The 21,038-nt window shown below is 37.6% G+C and overlaps 3 protein-coding genes across 3 annotated transcripts; 1 reads left to right on the top strand and 2 right to left on the bottom strand.

Moving 5' to 3' along the window:
* Window positions 1-87: 87 nt before the first annotated feature.
* Window positions 88-2,619, bottom strand: LOC120013211 (protein CHROMOSOME TRANSMISSION FIDELITY 7-like). Its single transcript, XM_038864948.1, has 6 exons — window positions 2,317-2,619; window positions 1,743-1,992; window positions 1,572-1,667; window positions 1,420-1,488; window positions 737-1,083; window positions 88-452 (listed from the first exon to the last, which is right to left on the bottom strand). Exons 1-6 carry the CDS (start codon window positions 2,481-2,483, stop codon window positions 311-313), a joined length of 1,071 nt encoding a protein of 356 aa, XP_038720876.1. The 5' UTR covers window positions 2,484-2,619; the 3' UTR covers window positions 88-310.
* An 899-nt stretch (window positions 2,620-3,518) lies between these two features.
* On the bottom strand, window positions 3,519-6,103 carry LOC120011880 (aluminum-activated malate transporter 8-like). Its single transcript, XM_038863034.1, has 7 exons — window positions 6,035-6,103; window positions 5,498-5,798; window positions 4,974-5,399; window positions 4,766-4,878; window positions 4,534-4,677; window positions 3,962-4,441; window positions 3,519-3,563 (listed from the first exon to the last, which is right to left on the bottom strand). The coding sequence occupies exons 1-7, from the start codon at window positions 6,101-6,103 to the stop codon at window positions 3,519-3,521; spliced, it is 1,578 nt and encodes a 525-aa protein (XP_038718962.1).
* A 10,404-nt stretch (window positions 6,104-16,507) lies between these two features.
* On the top strand, window positions 16,508-19,485 carry LOC120012329 (BEL1-like homeodomain protein 1). The gene is made up of 4 exons (XM_038863693.1): window positions 16,508-17,326; window positions 17,715-18,088; window positions 18,171-18,231; window positions 18,316-19,485. The coding sequence occupies exons 1-4, from the start codon at window positions 16,541-16,543 to the stop codon at window positions 19,129-19,131; spliced, it is 2,037 nt and encodes a 678-aa protein (XP_038719621.1). The 5' UTR covers window positions 16,508-16,540; the 3' UTR covers window positions 19,132-19,485.
* Window positions 19,486-21,038: the final 1,553 nt, after the last annotated feature.

The raw sequence follows: 21,038 nt of genomic DNA, 5'->3' as shown, positions 1-21,038 counted from the left end.
TGTTCGTTATGTTAGTCATTGTTGGTAAAAGTCAAGTTAATTGATATGCAGGGGAAAACACTATTCTAACAGAAAACGGTTTTAGGACATGGCATGCATTACATACCCAATGAAATGGGTAAAACTTCAGGGCTTTTAATCAATACTGAATATCGTACGGAGACATCGAACTTCATAGGCAAATATGCTCAAGTTCGGTATGAATAATTCAATCAATTATAGCATGCCTAATGGAATGAAAATAACATAGTCTACTCATCGTTAATACAATCATACAATCAAAACTGGCGTGTATGAAGGGAGAGGATACCTAGGAGTTCAAATTGTTGGTTTTGTACACCAGAAACGATCCGTTGCATGTATAACTAGATGCCAATGCCTTTCCAGCCCAGGTTGGCTGGGAGAATGCCAACTTTGATTGTTCAATAACAAAACCCGTGCAAAAGCTTCTCCTGCACAAGAGAGCTCCAGAAGCATTAGTCATATCAGTGGCAGTTGAACAAGAGAAGCAGCTAATCAGAACTTCCACCCCAAAAAGTGAAATACCAAGAACAAAATGTTGTTTGTTCTTTACTTGGAATTTCAGCCTATCATTTGTCAAAAGCACAAACGTACACAGGCAAGGGCAAAAATCTGTTAAACAAAGAAAAGTTGATCCAGCGGAAAGATCCAGAAAAGAGTTAAAATCAACAGAGACAATGAAATGGTAGTGTAGGCTGACTATTAAATAATTTACCTCACAGCATCTAGTAACTGGGTGGCAATGTGCTTTCTTCTGTTGGATGGTGTAACCCAAATAGCTCTAATGCCACACACGGCAGCTTTGGGTTCCTTTTTACAGGCAATGACCCCAGTGTGATTTCCACCCATCTCAAGACAAATACTTGCAGGGGCTCTTTTAATGGCTTCTCTCTGTAAAATGACCCCACCAAATTGGAGGGTAGTTGAATTTAACCTTGTTTTCTTTGGGATACCACCATTAGAACTTACGTCCACTGAACTTGAGAGGATTTGAAATGCTTCTTTTATGGGCTCTGCAACCACACAACCAGCAACCCTATGGGAAGAAATATACAGATATGCCTGCAATAGCAAGTGTTAAAAAAAATGCTGAAGAGCAGCCTACTCTACAAAGTACAAACTACATCTCCATTTAACCATAAAACATGAAAAGGTTGACTAACTCGAGAAACAGCTCAACGTCTGAAACATATGGGGGACTTGAGAGTAATAAGTGTCATTACAGTTGAGCAGATAAACTTGAATAATGAATGCTAATGAAGAGAGCAACAAAAAGCAGAAAAACAAATGCTAGCTTGGCATTTTGTAGTATTTTGCAAAAATTTCAGAATGTACAAAATGTATTCAGCCAATGTAAAAAATAGGTCAATAATCTGAAATAAGAAGGGATCAGATTACCTTACACAGTTTATGCAGAATCCAACCCCCACCAAGCTCAATTTCCATCATCTTTACCACCTCTTGAACCTGCCAATAATTCCATGCTCCCAATTAGTCTATAATTAAAAACTTTGAAACAGCTTTGTACAATAAGTGTATAGATCTTGAACCTTATTCCTCTGCGCAAGAGGGTCACAATCTAGCACCAAGACAATGCGCCCTCCTTCAATGCAAGGCATATGAACAGTCCTTCCATTGCGCCAACCCTGTAATTAACATGTCACAACATGATAAGACCGAGCAACCAAAACAAACCGAATTAGACACTGAAAGATACATACCTTGAATGGAATACCGTGGGTGTAATTGTTGTGAAATGTTTTGTGGGTCTTCTCATCATCTTCATCTCCAGGAGCATATTTGATCCCGCACGCAGTACATGTGTGAAGAAGGAAATCAGATTGACCCAACTCTAAATGGAACTGTACATAACTTCTCCTCTTGTTCAATGTTCTTGCAGGGACCATGTCCTCTGGTTTTGAACAAAATTCTTCCAAATTGGACTCCGTGGGCAAGTTGCGATAGTTTGATCTATTTTTTTTTTTTTTCACACATAAATTAAAAATAATTGAGAAACCAAATACCAGCTAATAACAACAGCAAAATTCATCATAGCTGAAGGGGAAATATTAAATCATAGGATTTTGATCCGTATTTACCGAAAAGAACCATCCGTCCTCCAATTGAACTGAATTCGGTGAAGTGATTCAACAATTAAATGCGACACATCGCAGAAAATTCCAAAAGACAAGGTTCCTATGATTTTTTTCCCAATATTTACCCAGCAAGCAAACAAAACCAGATCTACCAAAATGTCACTAAACGAAAAACTAAATCAGAAAGGGACTAGAATACCTATCAGACTTTGTAGATCTACGCTTGTAAGTATTGAGAAACGTGTGTTCAGTCCTCTTCCAAAGCGTCAGCTCATCATCGTCGGAGCTGCCGCCATCCTCGACGATGGGATTTGGAGCAGGAGATGAAGAAGAGGATTTGAAGAAGGAACTGATTCTACTTTGCATTGTTTTGCTACCTTACTGCCCAGAAATCAAAGGATTGGGGATTCATTGGGGTTTGATTTTCATCATCCGAGCTTCTTGCGTTTACAAGCCTAGTCTGCGCCACAAAAATAAAATCTACAAACTTCAAACTTTGTCAGTTCCCGCTCCCGCCATAATTGCGATAAGGAGCCGGAGTTCTAAGCAGTGGGCTTCTTATAATTTTGACTGGAGGTAACTTCAAGCCCAGTTCAGCCCAGCCCATCAAATATTGTCTTCCTCGATGAACGGTTCAGACCAGCCCAGCCCAGCAAATTTTGGTAACGGACCAGAGGTTAAAGCAATGAGCAACTAACTACTAACTGCCCAGCCCAATCCAGATGATGTCCTATTGCACTTGTTGATGAGGACCATAGAAGGCCCATTATTGTTTAATGTTGGGCTGCCATGAAACTTGTATTTGTATTTGGGCTGCCATGAATGTTATTTTTAGTTGAGTTGGTGAAATAATATTCAAATATTCGGTTGTTCGAAAATCTCAAGGATTGACTACTATTAGGTCAACACACCGATGCTCAGCTCAGTTGACAAATTATTAGGATTCACCAAGTACTCCTCTACAAAGCACTAATTATTACTTAACACAGTGAAAGTGTTAGACATGGAGATGCTTTGTCTCCCTCTCCATTTGATGTCTTGAAAAGTCTCTGGAGTTTGCGTAGATTGAAGGTTGCGGTGCTGCCCTAGCTATTTGGGTTCATGGGCTTCAAGCTCCTTGTTTTCTTATTGGGCTTCTTTAGTCCTTTACTATAGTATATTGTTTGTTACTTTGTATTGGGTTTCTAGGCCCATCTGTCTTTTATTTTCCTGTTGCCTAAACGGCACAGTTTTCATTATTTCTTGTTTGTGATTTGTCTCCTGTCTTTTCAAGATAGTAGCGGGCTTGTGTTCAAATATCTTGCATCTTATTTATGGCTATCTCAGCCGTTTGTAGTGTTACAACTTGAATACATGAAATATATGATATTTAAGTTGCTCTCAACTTCTTTTTCATCTTCTTCAATCTTCTTCATCGTCCACTTTTGATCTCCTTCTAGTTCCGATCTGCAAGAATTCACAAGAATCAATAGAAAGTATAGGAATCCTCCACTGTGAAGCCCTTGTATGCTGCTAGAAAACTTGTCTTGTTCGTATATAAGTTTGTGTAGTGTCATTCTCGATTACCAAATGCATAATGACAAGCTCAAACTTCATATTGTGTTACCTGGATTTGACATTGAAATTGACCAAAAACTCTTTCAAAAGTAATGCACTAACATGTTCAAATCTTCTTCATCCAAAACATGGTTAAAGGTAAAAGAAACAAAACTGTTTGTTTAACAGTCATTCCCTCTGCATTACATTAAGGTAGTGTGAGAGATACAATCTGATAAGCCCACTTAACTGACTGAAAAATCAATGAAATATTAAGGAAGTCATATGTTAGTAACAAGTGTTCATACTCGAACATTGTTGATGGGTTTTGTTGGCAATTGAGTATTATTATCTTCTGATGAATGGTTAGTAGATGCCTCATTTACTGTAATAACTACGTCCTCCGCGACAGGCTTAATGCTTCCACGATGAAGGAACTGCGGTTTCTCTGGTGATAAAGGTCGTTCTACGCTCTTAAAATGTGCTTGGCGCGAAAGCTGGTGGACTGAATCAGTGATCTTCTCTACGCAATCAACGATTTCCATAAGTATTGAAGCAATTGCTGCACAAGGTACAATTGCTAAGATGTCTGCATTGTCAAAATTTGCAGCTTTGAGAGCAAGTTTAAGGTCCTTAATGGCAGCTTTTGAGTTCTCTAGATGGGAATTGGCAGGGGAAGGATCTGTCATTGTTTTGATCGACGAACTTAGTGCTTTCAGTGCCTCCCCGGATTCTGTACTCATCTTTAGCAATGATTCTTGGATTTCGGTTTGAAATTTTGGCGATTCCTGCATGAATTAGTTCATGTTAGTCATCTGAAAAATTCAGGATTAATTTTTTTTTTTACTATAAGATTGTAAGAGTAGTACTGATGTATTACGTTGGCGTCGTTGTTGATGAAGCCACTGAGAGCTTCAATGTGACAAGCATATTGTCCTGTGAGCGATCCGATCTTCAAGTATTGTTTCCATGGATGCCTTAGCCTGAATTTTCCATGTCCAGCTTCCCATACTGCAAAATTTGCCTGCAAATTCATTAAATCGATCGGTTAACTTGTCTAGCAAATCTGATACTCATTTGGACGCTAATTTGCTGATCAATGGTTTTCTTACCAATGCATCTTCAATGGATTTTGAATTAAGAACACTTTTATATCCTTCTCGATATGATTTGTGATTTTTAGATTCTTCAGCATCCCCACCATGAAAACATTCACCTCCAATACCTGTAAATGTATACTAATCACTGTTACATTGAAATTTAAGAAGAACATAGGAGCGAATCCACCGGCTATATATATGTATGTATGTATGTATAGACCTTCTAGGTATCTTGAGAGCTTCTCTATATTGGAAGCAGCTGACTGGTGAAGTTTCTCACCAGCCCATACAGCATACACACAGATGCATACAATTATGCAGGTTGCTCCACCTATTAAAATTGTTGACAGTCTTCGTTGGGTAAACACAAAGATTTCATCCGTCCGATAACCCGATACAGATACCAAACTGAATGTCAATATAAATATCAACACTCCATATTCATATCTTGCCAGAACCAATATGTATGCTGTATCTATATATATATATATATATTCAAGCATACCCAATATGAAGACAAAGAATCCAAGTATAATTGGCTCTTCTTTCTTTCCAAATATAGTTGCCAAGTGTTTTGCTCCAACCCCAAGTGCACCAGCTAATAGTGTTGCAAATCCTCTGTTTATGCATTTGCTTAGAGTCCCTCCTGGAAGAGAAAGTGCAGGAAAATTATACATAAGAGCAGTATTTGTGTTACTGTTAATTTCTGGCTCTTGTGACTTTTTTTTTTCTTGAATAACTTACCTACTGTGAACTCAAAGACTACCAGCACTGTTAGCACAGCCCACATTCCTGATATACCAAACCCATCATAGAGAGGTCTGACATAATACAATAAGGACACCAATGTTAGAGCCAAACCCACTTTCATTGAATGAGTAATTCTTCTTGGGTCATCTTGTGCAAGCTTTTTTATGCGCTTTGCACCTGCCTTGACCTTGGCCATGGACTTACCAGGCAAGGACATAAGCCAGCCTCGTGCCCGCCCCAACGGTCCTGCCTTCTCTTGAGTCTCTAACTGATTCATTGCTAAATTATTGTTGTTCTATAAGTTAGAGAGAGAGAGAGAGAGATTTTAAGGAAACATGTATGAGAAAGAAACTTGCCTCTTAAGAGTCATTAGTGGCTTGAATTTATAGAGGACAAAGAGTACTCTCTTTAACAAAAAGGAATCTCTATGAAATGTAGCTGACTAGGCTTACAAAGTTTGATTTCGACCAATGTTTTTATAAAAAACAATCAGAAGCCAACGATTCTTGACAAAAAGTTATGAGTGCAAACGAGAAAATTTGGTGTCAGATAAGAGTTTAGTCCACTGATAAGTTCAGAACTAAATGCTGCACAGTACATTAGTACTTGGCTTTTTAAGCAATGGTGCAGTTACTCCTAATGAAATGCAGCATAGGCATTCTCATGTATAGGCTTTTCTGGTTCTCTACAAAAGTACTATGGCTAAAAGCACGGTTACCTAATTAAGTCATGTAGGATTAATTACAAGCAAACTTACTAGTAGGATCAAAAACTCGTTGTTTGTCTGAATTGCGCGAAACTTGACCGAGAGCCTTATTTCAACGTGGATGTCAAGACTAACAGCTATCTAGTCCACCCCTTTTTTTTTGGTCAAATTTCACTCTTTAGAGAGCCTCAAATGGACCTTTTCAGATATTTTCATAATTTTACGTGTTTTTTGGTTTTTCGTTTCATTAGAGTTGTAGTTGTCCCTAGGGGTTCATTATCTTTTGCTGTGAAGAAATTAATCAAAACTTTGAGAGTGTTTCTCTCTATCAGTGGATTCCAGTGTTTGTGTTCTAGATTATTCATTTGTTGAACCTTAATCTTAGTCCTCGCCTACGTCGTTAAGGAATCAATGAAGTAATTAACAAATTAGATGGAATTTGCAACCAAACTTAGTGCAAAAGAGATGTTATGGAGTCACCACTAATCACTGCAACACATATATTAGTCTATCTCATTGGATCACAGTGACAAAAAAAGGCACAAAGTGGATCAAAAGTTGTATAAATAGAGTATTTAATCTAAAATGGAGCTAAATCCAATGTGTGAAACATTTATATGTCTTTGATCATTTATTCTGTGTATGATTGATAGGCTAACTCAGCTATCAACAATGACTCGACCATTACAGTTCATTCCCCATCGGCTTCTTTTTTCCGGTTAGAGAAATGGAGACTTGCTTTTTCAACTTTTTTCATCATCCACTCTACAAATTTTGCCAAATCTGAATGCAACTTGAGTAGACTGTATGAATGTTTACTTTATACAAAGTTACCATGCATGACGGTTCACAATCTTATTTAAACAAAACGAGAAAACCCTAAAAATCGAAAAACATGTCAAAAATGATAAAATTGGATTAGGCCCGCATATCAATAATACTAGTAGGAATCTGGAACAAGTAAGAATCGACGTAATGCGATTCAGACTTCTAAATACGAAGATATAAAAGAAACAAATATTTCCTCAAATGGCAAAAAACACTAATTTGAGGGTTTAAACGATATAATTTGGCAAAACGTGACGAAGTTAGTGGCTTTAGTATGAATCGATATTTTGAGTAAGCTGGCCTTTCGGGTGATCCAAGAGGTACACAAACCTTTCTAAGGAAATCACTCCACAAAATTTTAATATAAGAGATTTGATTGTGATTGAAAGAGTGCTGAGAGGTCTACATACTGCTAAAAAGTTGGAACATGTACATTTGTGTCTGAAATTACTCTCTAATATTCTTCTGCTTTCATTCCTTTTGAGGAATCCAATTCTATTCAGCACAACCTCAACCATTGTCTTTTAAATCTGTTTTAGGAGTTTGACATCACTGGATTTCTAAGCCTCCTCTCAATCCTTCCTTATTGGGTGCCACTGCTTTGTAAATTGCACTACTTGATTAAATGTTTCCCAACACTGAAAATGGAACAGAGAATTTTTTTTCTCTAAGTTTTAGTCTCTCCCTTTCTTACTTTGTTTTTAGTTATTTGTGGTTTGTGTATAAGTAAGGTCATTGATGCGTATCAGAGCTCAAATATGCGCATAATTAATATTGATAAAGCTCAAAGAAACTTTTCATTATTCTTTCAAGATATTTGTCTATGATAAGATATGTAGACAAACCAATATGACCAATCCACAGTGAAAATTGAGGATGAAAGCTTGAAATATCAGCATCACTTGATGCTAAAGTCTCAATTCGGATTTACATCACATCCTTGTAATACCCTTTTAGCCACGTACTGGATTTTGATCGAACTTATCTTGTCGTCATGTGGAAAAAATTTGTGTGTGCTGGCCTAACGGTTCAAGTTTAGGCTCATTTTCAAAGAGTAAATTTGTATGATATCGTTTTCGGTTAAAGAAAAATAGATAGTAGAACTTGAATTGATTATTTGATTAATTTGCACAAAATGAGCATATAATATAACAGATAATCAATATTTCAATATGCATATATAATTAATTTTTTCCAAAAAAAACTTAAGCCCCACTTGAGTTTCTTATATGTGAGGCCTAAGCTGTTATGGGCATTTGTGATTGGACCCTTAACTTCCATCTGCACTACTGGGCAGTCACGCATGAAATTTCTTTGCAGTCGCCAACATGTTGGGCCCAATAGGGAACAGACGCATTGATTGCTGGCCCACAATCAGCCTTCAGGACCTGTCGGCCTATTTTATTATAAGTGTCCCAACTCGCGTTACTCTTCGACATTTGGATGTGACGGAAGGCCCATGAAAGCGGTGTCCATTGTGTGGCCCAACGAAAACCTGTCCTAGTGTCCTGTATGGCTGTATGGTCAAAAATCATGGACCAGAGTGCCTGTTTTCATGCTTCCCTTTCTGTCAATTTTCGAACCCTGGACATAATAGATGGGTTGGGTCAGTCTGCACTTCATAGGCTTTTTTTTTTAACACTATACAAGTTTATCTTTTGTAAACGTCTGACATGGGACTAAACTCAAGCCTACATGTCCAAGCGCATAAAAGTTTCTCACATGATAATAGGGTAAATTGGGTTAAAACTTAACGCGTGACGTGCACTTTATAGTTGCATCTAATATATATATATATATATATAGACCAATTGACATTTGACAGTTGACACTAGCTATATGAGGAAATTGACATAGATTTTTCTTTCCTTTGATAGATAATTAGACAGGGAATTATGAATGCGAGAACTGACGGTCACTATATATCCATATATAAGCAGCAGACAGAATTAAATATATTTATATTTAATTTCCTGATTGTTACAAAGAAACACAACAGGATTACCGACCGCTAGATACATAGCATCAGATTCACTTATAATTGAGAGTTTGATCATCAAAATGAGTATCTTTCAATATTCAAGCCACTTCTTTTGACTATTTTTTTTCTGTAATTTATCTAACCAGATCTAACGGTGCATGATGATTGGATTCCTTAATTAGGCAGTCTCATATGCCTCTACACACACACACACAGAAGAAAGTAGTTTAGATCCCAAGAATATCATAGTATTTATGTCCTATTTTTACTATTAAATGTTGATAGTGTCATGGAAAATTTCACTAGGACCAAATTGTTTAGACGCGAAATGTCCCGAGTTTGATTCCTAATATGAACAATATCTTTATAGTCACACATTTGGATTTGATTCAATTTACTATGTTGTCAAGTGTAAAACTTTTATATGCGCGACGACCCAGATGACTCAAATTTATGGCATATTGAATGTCTAACCGGCAAACTAATATGAAGTTGTCAATTATAAAAAAAGATGTATATTTGGTGGGGGTCTGTTTGAACAATAATTAGAACTAAACATGTGTCTCGATACATATACATATATATTACATATATATCCCACAACTATAAGCAGTGCCGGCCTAACAAAAAGACTTTGTTGGTATGACATTATTATGTACTCCCATGGATATGGAAAGGCCACGTACGTTTGCTCTCAATTTCAAAGCACAAAAGCTAACCTCCTCACCAGTCAAGATTGCTACTCAGGATATCCACATCTTTTAAAAAGCCCAAAATTATTGCAAAAAAGAGAGGAGAATTCAGGAGCAGATGAGCCCGATAAAGGAGATTTGTTGAATGAAGAAAAAAAATAAATCTAAGCTTTATGTTCATGAACTACTAATTAACATATGTTAGGAGTAACTACTCTAATAGAGTAATGTACATAATGGTGGAGCCATTAATTAGTACATGAATTAAATTCCATTTCGTGTTAAAACTACCACATCGGGTAGTTGTTAGAAAGTAATCCAATGTATAAGGAGACCTACACACCTTAACGCATAACAACCGATTTTCCAAGTAAATCTTGTAGGTCGGTTGGGCCGGTCCTCCATGGGCTAATTAACTTAGGGATCACATATCCGTGAGGCCCCAATAAATCTAAAGCGGACAAATTGTTGTGTATAAGTGAGCGCTCAAATTATAAGATTTTGTGTTAATGCTATATATTTCCAACAACTTATGTTTGGTATAAATAAAACCATATTTATTGTGGAGGGACAAATGGACCCAAACTCTTTTACCTTCTAGTATGGTGGCCCCAAAACATCGCCCGTCTTTGGTTGTCCATCGCCCGGTTGGGCCCAAAAACAACACCAATCATGCGTTCATGGCGGCATTTTATCTTCAATCTCCCTAGAAAAGCTCTGTTTTTTATGACTAGTAAACTCCATGCTTTACACATTGATACCTAATTACTACTATTTTTTTTTTTTGAATACATACATAATTACTCGCCCTCATTGTAATGAATTTTCAGCGGAATGAGGTCTGAGACCCTCATTTGATCTCTAATTAACATGGAGTGTTGAATTTTAATCAGATCTACATGTGTGTTTGTAATTAATGGTTATTTCAATGACACGTTAAATTTATTTTTTGAAATACCATTGAGAAAATGTTTACGATTGGAATCGAATATTGGACACACATGTACCTAATCCAGCCGATTATTAACGGAGTCACCTCCCATTGATATGACACGTTAAATTTATGAATAAAATTGAAATATTATTTTGAAAGAATTTCAGCGTTTCCATTCGTGCGTGTTTACACGTGCCGACATCGGGCCTGTCAGATTCGTTAAACTTTTATCCGTTCCGTGATATCACAGTGGATTTTTGTCCCTCTTTAAAGATGCTGTCATGCTGATACAGAGTACGCCTCACGTTTCCATCCAATCTCGTCCTTACACGCAACTCCACAAAATATTTCTCTACACAATCTGACCATTAACATCCGTTACCATTCTTCACCCTATGCCGCCGTTGGATTAAATAGATCGTACGGATTTAAAACAGACAACTATGAAGGGCGTCCCAGACAACTATGAAGGGCTAAAAGAGTCATTTTCTCGAAAGAGAATGAGATCCAGACGTGGCACAAGTGACATGACCATAGGTAAAACGAACGACGGGTCACACGGTGTAATAGGAAGACACGTGTCCTAATGATGAAGGCGAAAACGACAAGCTTGAATGAAGATATATCCGCATTAAAAGAAAAGGCAGTTGCCGAGAAACTCAGCTCTCCCTTGATTGGATACTTTCTTGACTCTTTGGACACGTGGGGCCCGTCTATTCGCGGAATTATTTAAAGAGTCCTTGATTAGTTGTGGGACCCGGTTTGGGGGGAGGTTTGGGGAAGGGGGGTGGAATCTTCGTCAAAGTTAAAATAAGGGGGGGGGGACTTATTAAATCAAGGGGCGGGTTGTAGGCTTGTAGGGGGTCTGTTTGTTTGACGCGTGTACAGTGAAGATTAGGTGGTCCTTGGGGCCCACATTTTTCTTCTTTTTTCTTAAAAAAGCACAAAAGTCCAAATCTGAAACTTTCCCTTCTATCTTCAGAAAAAGTGGCGCGCTTTTAAGGTGGCACGTGGGATCGAACGGGTGTAGGACCCCCCCTCGCATGCCTAACTCTTACCATTTAGTGCGTGAGGATGACGTGGCATTTCTTGAGCCATTAAAGAATACTAAGGAAATTAGCAACTTTTTTTCCCAGACAATTTTTGTGGAAAATAAGTCTACATGGAGGCCCAGCAGATTTATGAGTCTTAACTTTAGTTCATGCATTAAGCCATGATTGTGGCATACTAACTAAATATAGAGTTCAAATCTCGCTCTTCCGTTTTTTTTTACAAATCACTATAAACTAAAATTGAAGTATGGTAATTTATTAGAAATTATACTATTATCTGAATATGTATATTTTGTAACTACGATCCACTTAGAATTTGCGAGACTTGGTTGAGGATAATCCTTTTATGAGAACAAATGATACAGATAGCGTCACGTTAACATCCTAAAAAATTACAAACCCAACAACAAATCTCTACTCTCTAGAAATAATAAATGAAAAAAAATACAAAAATCCAATTAATCATCTCTCCATGCAGTCAGAGATAAAGATGTTGACCATAATTAAGTTACGTACCACGTACTACTTTTTCTCCAGTCAAGGTCTTCAAAAGCATGTATACTATAATTCATCCCAAAACCTAACCCATGCAAATTGCTTTATAATAGAGTACTGTAAGAGTATTAGTATTGTAACAGACTAACAGTAAGGGTAGCTAGCTAATTAAAGGGCCTACACATGCTTAATTTCCAATGTAGATATCACAAATTTCAAGCTTCAAATGCACAAAATAATACAAGTTTTCCTTGTAAATAACACGGCAGCAGTGGGGCCTTGTTTTTCATGGGTTAAGCTAGTAGTAGGTAATAGCTCAAGTACTTTTGTCTATTGTGTGCGTTTGGCTATCGCCAGAATTGTGTCACTAGGTCGTGGATCACGACACTATGACAGCTTCTATGCGCGCATGTTTGGTTCTTTAAGTTTATGTTCATATCAGATGTTTTAAGGGTAAATTTATATGGTTAATTTGATTATCAGTTACAAAAAAATACTCTACGAAAGTAGTATTAGTTATTATGAATGTTTTTTTTTTTAAAAAGAAGTTTAGGATAAGTTGTTGTATTGGGGAATGCATATATTAAACTTAATTACCAAGTATAATAAAAGCTTAACAAATAAGGTAACACGAATCTGATCAATTGGGGTTGGGGGATCAGCCTCTCCTTGATGTAACTCTCTTGCTCGTTTTGTTCAATAAAAGCTTGCCCTTACAAACAATCAAATTTTTTTAAGTAAAAAAAAATGAATCTGACATGGTACAAGGTAATGTTAAGAAAACATAAATGCATTGGTCCCTTTTCATGATTTTTACTTAATAAGTTTATGGCTGAAATTCGATTCACCTTCAATTTTGAGTATCTTTTGAAAAAAGGTCATGGACCGGATTGTATTTATTTACTCAGAAGATAAGAGAATTTGAGGCTTTAAAACACTCATTATAGAAGAACTAAAAAAAGAAAAATACAAACATCGATCATCGTCGAACACTCCCGAACGACATCATATTACACTGGACATCGTCGGACAACCTCCGAACACAGTACTCCATTGGACTATGCCGGATTACATGGAATGAACAAAACAACCATGGTTCTATTCAATTTGGAATATGTTCCATTAACAATTACGTACCAAGGTTATCATTGCATACAACTTGACGAAATATGCACCCAAAATATTCATAACACATTTTAAACCATGTTTTAACATGATTTTGGATAGAATTGCAGAAATTTCAACCATTTGAAATTGCAGCATGTAGCTCTTTGGACGGCATAGCCACATAAGGCATTACCTTGTTGACATATATATATACAAATAGGCATGGAATTGCAAGCTTTTTCAATGTTTCTTTTGACATGATGTTACTATCACATGAAATCATACACCTAAAAGGAAGCTAGTTCATGCCCTAGTGTCCATGACGATGCTATTGAAAATTATAAAAATATCACATCATAATACGCAATATTTTCAATTTACAATTGAATATATATAATATATATTATCATTAATTATTAGCTTTTGACTCTTAGACGAAGGACTATTAATTACTTAGATGTATGAAATGAACCATTGAGGAGACAAAAACGTCGATCTATATATTTACTCGATCTTTTTTTGAGTCGGGTGTTTTATCCGATGTAGCATCTTCAGTATCCGTTGAAATCGATAGGTTTTAAGACCTCTGTATTGGTTTCTTACTAATGCAATTATATCTTTTTACTTTTGTTTGAAAAAAAGAAATCCACTAAAAGCAAAAAGCCATTTACAAGTCAATATTATGATTTCAATTTTTTCTAAACTAATTAAATTAATCACTTTAAGTTAATTAATACTATATGCAATATTCTCCATGTGCTTGATAAATAAAATTAGAAAAAAAATTCCTAAAAGTTGTTAATATCTATATGGAGAATCTAAGAAGGCATAGAATAACATTGATGTGCCCTAGATAAATTGTATATTCCTCTGATATTGAATTGAGAGAATGACAGTTGATCAGAACATATATATATATATATAGCCCATGGATTGCTATGTTACATAGTTCACCTGATCTTGGAGGAACAACTTGAATTAATGTCCTTTTTGGACAGCAGTCAAATTAACATCACAAGCTGACCATTCTTTACCATCATTGTTACCCTGATGCTGATAGACAAGTTAATTATAAGACAATATTATGGTTGAAAAAATTATATAGATTCTAGTTGACAATTAATAACTATATAACTAACTTTACTTTTTTAGTTCATTTGATTACTTTAATTAAAAATCTCATATGGGATCGGGGAGCTCTGCAATTCTCATATTGGACAATTCTCATCTGATGGTTTGGGAGCTGTATTACATCATATCATATTTTTATGTTTTCTCAAACTGACTTAATTATCCACCATTGGATTAGAATTGTAGACTCTAGAGAATTTCATATTTCTCTCATCTATATATATATATATATATATCACAAACTTGGTGTTCTTATTAGTATTCTACAAGCAATTAAAACAAACTAGTGATATTCCACTAAGCTTAGGTACCTGGCTATTATTTATTAATTTCGTTTGTTCATTTTTGTTTTTGCTTTAAATTAACTTTTTGTCAACTTCTATGAATATGTAATTGTGTCTCCTTTTTTTTTAATTTCGTTTTATTCCCAACCGACACTAATAAAGGTTTACTAGAAAAGAAAAGAAAAACTATTTGTGTGTGTGTGTTATAATAATAATGTGATTAGCTAGCTATTTAGTGTGATTAATTAAAGTAGGTGTGTGAAATATATGGTGGTTGGTCATGTGTGTTCCCTCACCCAATTTTAATTGCTTTATCTACAAAAAGTCCAGCATATCAATCCAACCACATAAAAAATCTCAAAAAAAAATCCAAATAAATAAAAAAAAAAATTTGAAAAAGACAAGCAGATATTTAATACGACAAAGATTGGGACCCACCCCCTCTCTTACCCTATACAGTTGTTCTTCTTCATCATCATCAATATCATCTCCACATTTTTTTTAATTAAGCATTGAGTGGAAGAAGACGTTTCCTCGTTTTCGAGTAGTTTTTGTGAGATCTTCTTCTTCTGACACACACACAAAAAATTTATTATATTAATTATCTTATTACATGACACACACAGTCAGAGAGGGGATCTAAAAGGGTGGGTTTTTTTTTTTCTTTTCCCCTTTGTAATTGCTGCATCAAATGATTTGAAAAGCTTAATAATAAAGGGTCAAATCAGAGAAGTTCCCCTTCCCTTGCATGTTTTTGTCTATTCCAAGGTGCACTTCACTCAAAAGCTTCAATAGTACTGGTTTTACAATAATTGTAAAGTTGAATTGGCTTAATCATGAGTCCTGCACACACATGGAATTGAATTGAATTTTTCTTCTTTTTATTTAAAGAAATGTTATGGATAATGAGAGAGCTAGGCCTAGGGGTAGTGAATGAAATATGGGTATCTTTTTCTGTACCCTTTTAACCGCATCTCTCTCTACCCTTGTTTTTTTGCCCTTTTCATTGGTAAGAAGAGAGATTGTTGCAGAGAGACTTGAGTCTGACAGAGTTTATTAGGAACTTCCTTTCTTCTCTTATAAAATCATAAATCCATACATATATATATATATGATATATGATATGATATATCTAGATCATACATATAGACAGGTGGGTTTGGTGCTTATGTCTTCATCTAACTCACCCATAACTGTATATCTCCCCTCCCTCTCTCTTTCTGTCTCTTGTTTAGTTTCATGTATGTTTTCGGGGTCATTGTTAGTGAAAAAAATTCTTCTTTTTTTCCCTTTGCAGTGCAGATGATGATCATGAATCACGTGCTCCATCAGATTTCCATCACAACAGGTGCCCAATAATATAAACTATTACTACTACAATCAACCATCTCTCTCTGTCTCTCTCTCTGTGTCTACATATATAAACAAAGAAATCACAGTCCCTTTCCCTCTTCCTCTCTTCCAACTGCTACTTAATATGTAAGCAAAATGACCCTTGTAGTTGAATTAAACTTGTTCGATTGATCTTGTTTCGTTGTGTTTCAGTACTGCAATTTACAGGATTTCTTTGAGAAGAGTACTGTCATTGTTCCTGTTACTGCAATAGTCTATACGACCAATTCGAGACACTTGGTTTAATGGGTTGATCGATCGATCGATCATAAGGTTAGGTATGTGTCAGTGCTTGGTGGCTGTTATCATGTTATGTGATTGTGAGTTCTGGATTTGATGTTTGTGACGTGGTCTCTTTTCAGTGTACGAAGAAGAACACTTGATCTTTCGTTGAAATTGAAATTTTGATTTTAAGCGAGAGATAGATAGAGAGAGATGGCGACGTACTTCCATGGGAATTCCGAGATTCAAGGAGGAGACGGACTTCAAACCCTTGTACTCATGAACCCTACCTACGTCCAATACCACCACGACGCTCCTCCTCCTCAGCCACCGCCACCGCACTCCGACCTCCTCTTCCTGAACTCCTCTTCCAACAACCTCTCTTCGCCGTCGGCTCAGCTCTCCCACGTGCCTTCTCACCAGCAATTCGTCGGCATACCCTTACCTAACTCCTCTACCGCGACCGCGCATTCTCAGGACCCTAACGACATTTCCGGGTTTTACGGACTCATACCTCGTCTCCACTACAACCTCTATAACAATATCGACCACCACGCTCCCACTCCTCGTGACACTCCACGCGCCCAACAGGGATTGTCTTTAACTCTGTCTTCTCAGCAGCAACCGGGTTATGGGTCGACGCAGCAGGCACAGCCGGCGTCGGGTGGGTCGGCGCCATCTGGATCGGGTGTGAAAAATGGGGTATCGGATCTTCAGGGTGTGTTGTTGAGCTCCAAGTACCTGAAGGCTGCTCAGGATTTGCTTGATGAGGTGGTTAATGTCAACGGTAACGAAATTAAGAGCGACTTGCTGTCGAAGAAAAGTAATGGGACTGGTAGTGGTAATACGAAGGCGGCAGGAGAATCGTCGGTGGTAGGAAGTGGAGATGGGTCGGGTGGTGGTGGGGAAGCGGGTGGGAAAAACGTTGCGGAGCTTACCACTGCCGAGAGGCAGGAAATTCAGACGAAGAAAGCAAAGCTTGTGAACATGCTTGATGAGGTATGTGTTCATTTATTCTCAGTCTCTGACTTGGTTGTGATTTTCTTTTAAGTAATATAAGGGATTGGATTTGGAATCGATTGGGTCTCTGTCAAGAACAAATTCTCAAAAAGAAGTTTACTGCAAATTCTGGTCAGCTGTTCCTTTCATGCAGAGTAAAAAAAAATTGCTTGAAATGATTTTCAATCAAGACTGCTTTCGGCTACTAAATATTCAAATTGAGATCCTTTTGGGTCATTATTAAAATCTGATTGATAATTACAAGTGCTTTTTTCTTGAATTCTTGCCATGAAGTCTTCAATTCAGAAAGAAATGCATTGAATTATGGTGTTTAATTCACTAGATGAAACAGAGTCTCTTGATTATTTGGATCTTTTTGTTTATGAAGGTGGAGCAGAGGTACAGGCAGTACCATCACCAGATGCAGATTGTGATATCATCATTCGAGCAAGCAGCAGGGATTGGGTCTGGAAAGACATACACAGCTCTTGCACTGCAGACAATCTCCAAGCAATTCCGGTGCCTGAAAGATGCAATTACAGGCCAAATTCGAGCAGCAAACAAGAGCTTGGGTGAAGAAAATGGCATTACAGGAAAGATTGAGGGTTCGAGGCTTAAATTCGTCGATCACCACCTTCGACGACAACGAGCCCTGCAACACTTGGGAATGATCCAGCATAATGCTTGGAGACCTCAAAGAGGATTGCCAGAAAGATCTGTCTCTGTTCTCCGCGCTTGGCTCTTCGAGCACTTTCTCCACCCGTAAGCACCTTCAATTCCTTCATTCAATAGTTAAATTTATTGTGGAAATGGTTTTGTGACAGTCTTCAAAATCTGGTTTCAGCTACCCAAAGGATTCAGACAAGCACATGCTCGCTAAACAAACGGGGCTCAGTCGGAGCCAGGTATGTACTAATTCAATTTTCTCAGAATCAGCAACTTGTAATGGTTGAGATTGTTCATATTGAGCTTTTTATATCACAACCCAGGTGTCCAATTGGTTCATAAATGCTCGAGTTCGTCTTTGGAAGCCAATGGTGGAAGAAATGTACTTGGAGGAGATCAAGGAACATGAACAGAATGGCGGATCAGATGAAAAAACAAGCAAGAGCGAACGCAATGAAGATTCAGCATCCAAGTCCACTGCTCAGCAAGAGAAAAGTTCAGCCACTGTAAACCAAACAATAAGTCTCAAATCCAAGGACAATTCCACAAACCAGAATGCTCCTTCTGCCATTTCAATGTCCACGGCTTTATCGTCTCCGGTGGGAGGAAATGTTCGGAACCATTTGGGATTCTCCTTCATTGGGTTAACGGAGCTGGATGATGTCACCCAAGGAAGTCCAAAGAAACCCAGAACCAATGAAATGATCCAATCCCCAACTAGTGTTCCAGGTGAGGTAAACAATGAACAGGTCTCAATGAAATTTGGCAATGAGAGGCAGGGCAGAGATGGTTACCTCTTCATGGGTGGCCAAAACAACTTCATTGGAGGTTTTGGACAATATTCGATTGGAGAGATTGGAAGATTTGACGCAGAACAATTCACACCAAGGTTTTCAGGCAACGGTGTTTCCCTAACACTTGGTCTTCCTCACTGTGAAAACCTTTCCTTATCTGCAACCCACCAACCTTTCCTCCCTAACCAGAACATTCAGCTGGGAAGAAGAGTAGACATGGGAGAACCAAATGAATTTGGAGCCATTAACAGTTCCACGCCGCACTCCTCCACAGCATATGAGGACATGGAAATGCAGAACCGAAAGAGGTTTGTAGCACAATTGTTGCCAGACTTTGTGGCCTAATAATTAAGTATTGACTATGACAATGAATAAGTGAAGGAGGTATCCGTTGCTTCCTGGGACTCGGTCTTTCACTATGCTCTCTGTTACTTAAGGGAGCACGCACACAGCTTTGTTGTGTAAAGAAATAACAGATTTACATAGTAATAGGCTTATACATTGCATAGAACCATTTCAGATTTTAGATAGCATAGGATTTGATAGCATATGATATGAGGATTGTATATATTATTTTTGTAACTTTTCAAGATGGGGTAGATGGATTGATGTTGTAAGGATTAGTTATTTGGAATATACCAATACCAATATATGTTGATTGTGGACTAATAATGCAATCTCCATAAAATAAGGGAGATATCTTCACAGGATCTTGGCATACCAAATTTACACAACTCTGCTACCAGTGTCCGCCTCCCCCATTGCAATAGAAGCACCCACTGTCTGTGTAGCAACCGACTCAAGTAGGCGGCAAGTCACCGAGTGGCGAAGAGGGTTTAATGCTCTAAATCTCACATCGCCCATCGAAGAAGTGACGTGCTAAATACATTAGGCCAAATTTAATAACGAGTAACAATGGCTTTTCATTTTCCTAGAACTCAAACTAGTAAGACCTGCTGCCGAGTCTAAGAAATGCGGAGGGACGGGCTAATACAGCCCAATATGCATAACTCCTTTCATATAAGCATAGAAGTGCAAGAACCCCTCTGTTACATGAGAATCATCCCTCGATGGAATAAAAGGGGTCGCTCTTGCAACAAGGGCAATGAACCTTACAACCATGAAGTTAGAATCTATTCCTTCCATTTTTAGCTATTACCTCAATCTAGACACAAAGGAACAAGTCAGGATTTTCCCACTGAACAATAAACAAGCATATGGGGGACATCAATACCATAAAGAGTCGCTGAAATACAAAACCCAGTGAAACGAAGCTGAGCCACTAAAGGCATAACATCAATGTTTCGGGAACTGAAAACCCACAAATATAATCATATTCAAAAGAACCCCTTGATTAATACCCACGAAAGGCGTATTTGATGTACATCGTTTGTTTCTAGAACTGAAAAATTGGGACCAAGCAGAGCTAAAGTTAAGAAGTCCGAGTACATAATCCAACAGTGAAAGGAACAAAAAGAAGCGAAGAAGTTGAGAAATCATAACCTGTTCCCCCTCTTTCTGGTCGTCGACAAAGAGTTTCCATTTCGCATCGTACAACCACAAGGCTCTCTGCGGTCGGTGGTGGATTACAGGCTTCCCGCAAACAAGAATGAAAGCGGTCGCGGACTATCCAAAATCCATCGGACACATTAGATCATATCCATTTTTCGAACCAGGCCCAGTTAGGGCCATTAGTTTTACCTTTTGGGCTCATTAAAATCATCACGCTTTGTTGTTTCAAGCCCAGATACGACGTGCGGGTACGGTGTCATATTCGCAGACCAGACCCCTCACCACGGACGTTATTCAGATTTCAGAGGTAGCAATAATGCGTGCGCGGACTTGCGAATTGGGAGTAAACAACCAGTTGACTTGGCTAATTTGACTCGACCCCATGCAATTAATCTAATTGAATTGCTACATACGTCCGCCCTTTTTGAATTTTTGACTGGTTTTGATGGATATATGTTCAACACCCACAATTACTGCCCTAACGTCCTAAATTGGTTTTTAAAAATTCTGGGTATGTTTATATAGCTGTAGTTCTTGAATATATAGTTGGTTCTGGATCATGGGTTCGTACATATTAATTTTTAATGTGCCGGTGCTATTAATTCTTAGACCCATAAAAACACGTATTTCAGCTGTTAATAAATACGAGTAATAATATATTCGATTTGATGCATAATGAGATTGATATTTGATTTGACTGGAAATTACGCAGTTAATTAAAGCCCAACTTGTTATGTTTG

This window comes from Tripterygium wilfordii, chromosome 13 (assembly GCF_013401445.1).
Source record: "Tripterygium wilfordii isolate XIE 37 chromosome 13, ASM1340144v1, whole genome shotgun sequence".
Lineage (NCBI taxonomy): Eukaryota > Viridiplantae > Streptophyta > Magnoliopsida > Celastrales > Celastraceae > Tripterygium > Tripterygium wilfordii.
The sequence above is the reverse complement of the archived record's forward strand: the minus strand, read 5'-3'. Positions and strand labels throughout refer to the sequence as shown.

Bases quoted from the DNA above. Each gene is read 5' to 3' on its own strand.
- LOC120013211 (XM_038864948.1), bottom strand. From the start codon at position 2,483: ATGCAAAGTAGAATCAGTTCCTTCTTCAAATCCTCTTCTTCATCTCCT. The intron at 1,668-1,742 runs GTATGTATCTTT...TGTTAATTACAG, and splicing joins CCCACGGTATTCCATTCAAG to GGTTGGCGCAATGGAAGGAC. The intron at 453-736 runs GTAAATTATTTA...TCTCTTGTGCAG, and splicing joins CAGTTACTAGATGCTGTGAG to GAGAAGCTTTTGCACGGGTT.
- LOC120011880 (XM_038863034.1), bottom strand. From the start codon at position 6,103: ATGTACTGTGCAGCATTTAGTTCTGAACTTATCAGTGGACTAAACTCT. The intron at 4,879-4,973 runs GTCTATACATAC...ATACATTTACAG, and splicing joins GCTCTCAAGATACCTAGAAG to GTATTGGAGGTGAATGTTTT. The intron at 4,442-4,533 runs GTAATACATCAG...TAATTCATGCAG, and splicing joins TCATCAACAACGACGCCAAC to GAATCGCCAAAATTTCAAAC.
- LOC120012329 (XM_038863693.1), top strand. From the start codon at position 16,541: ATGGCGACGTACTTCCATGGGAATTCCGAGATTCAAGGAGGAGACGGA. The intron at 17,327-17,714 runs GTATGTGTTCAT...TTGTTTATGAAG, and splicing joins TTGTGAACATGCTTGATGAG to GTGGAGCAGAGGTACAGGCA. The intron at 18,232-18,315 runs GTATGTACTAAT...ATCACAACCCAG, and splicing joins CGGGGCTCAGTCGGAGCCAG to GTGTCCAATTGGTTCATAAA.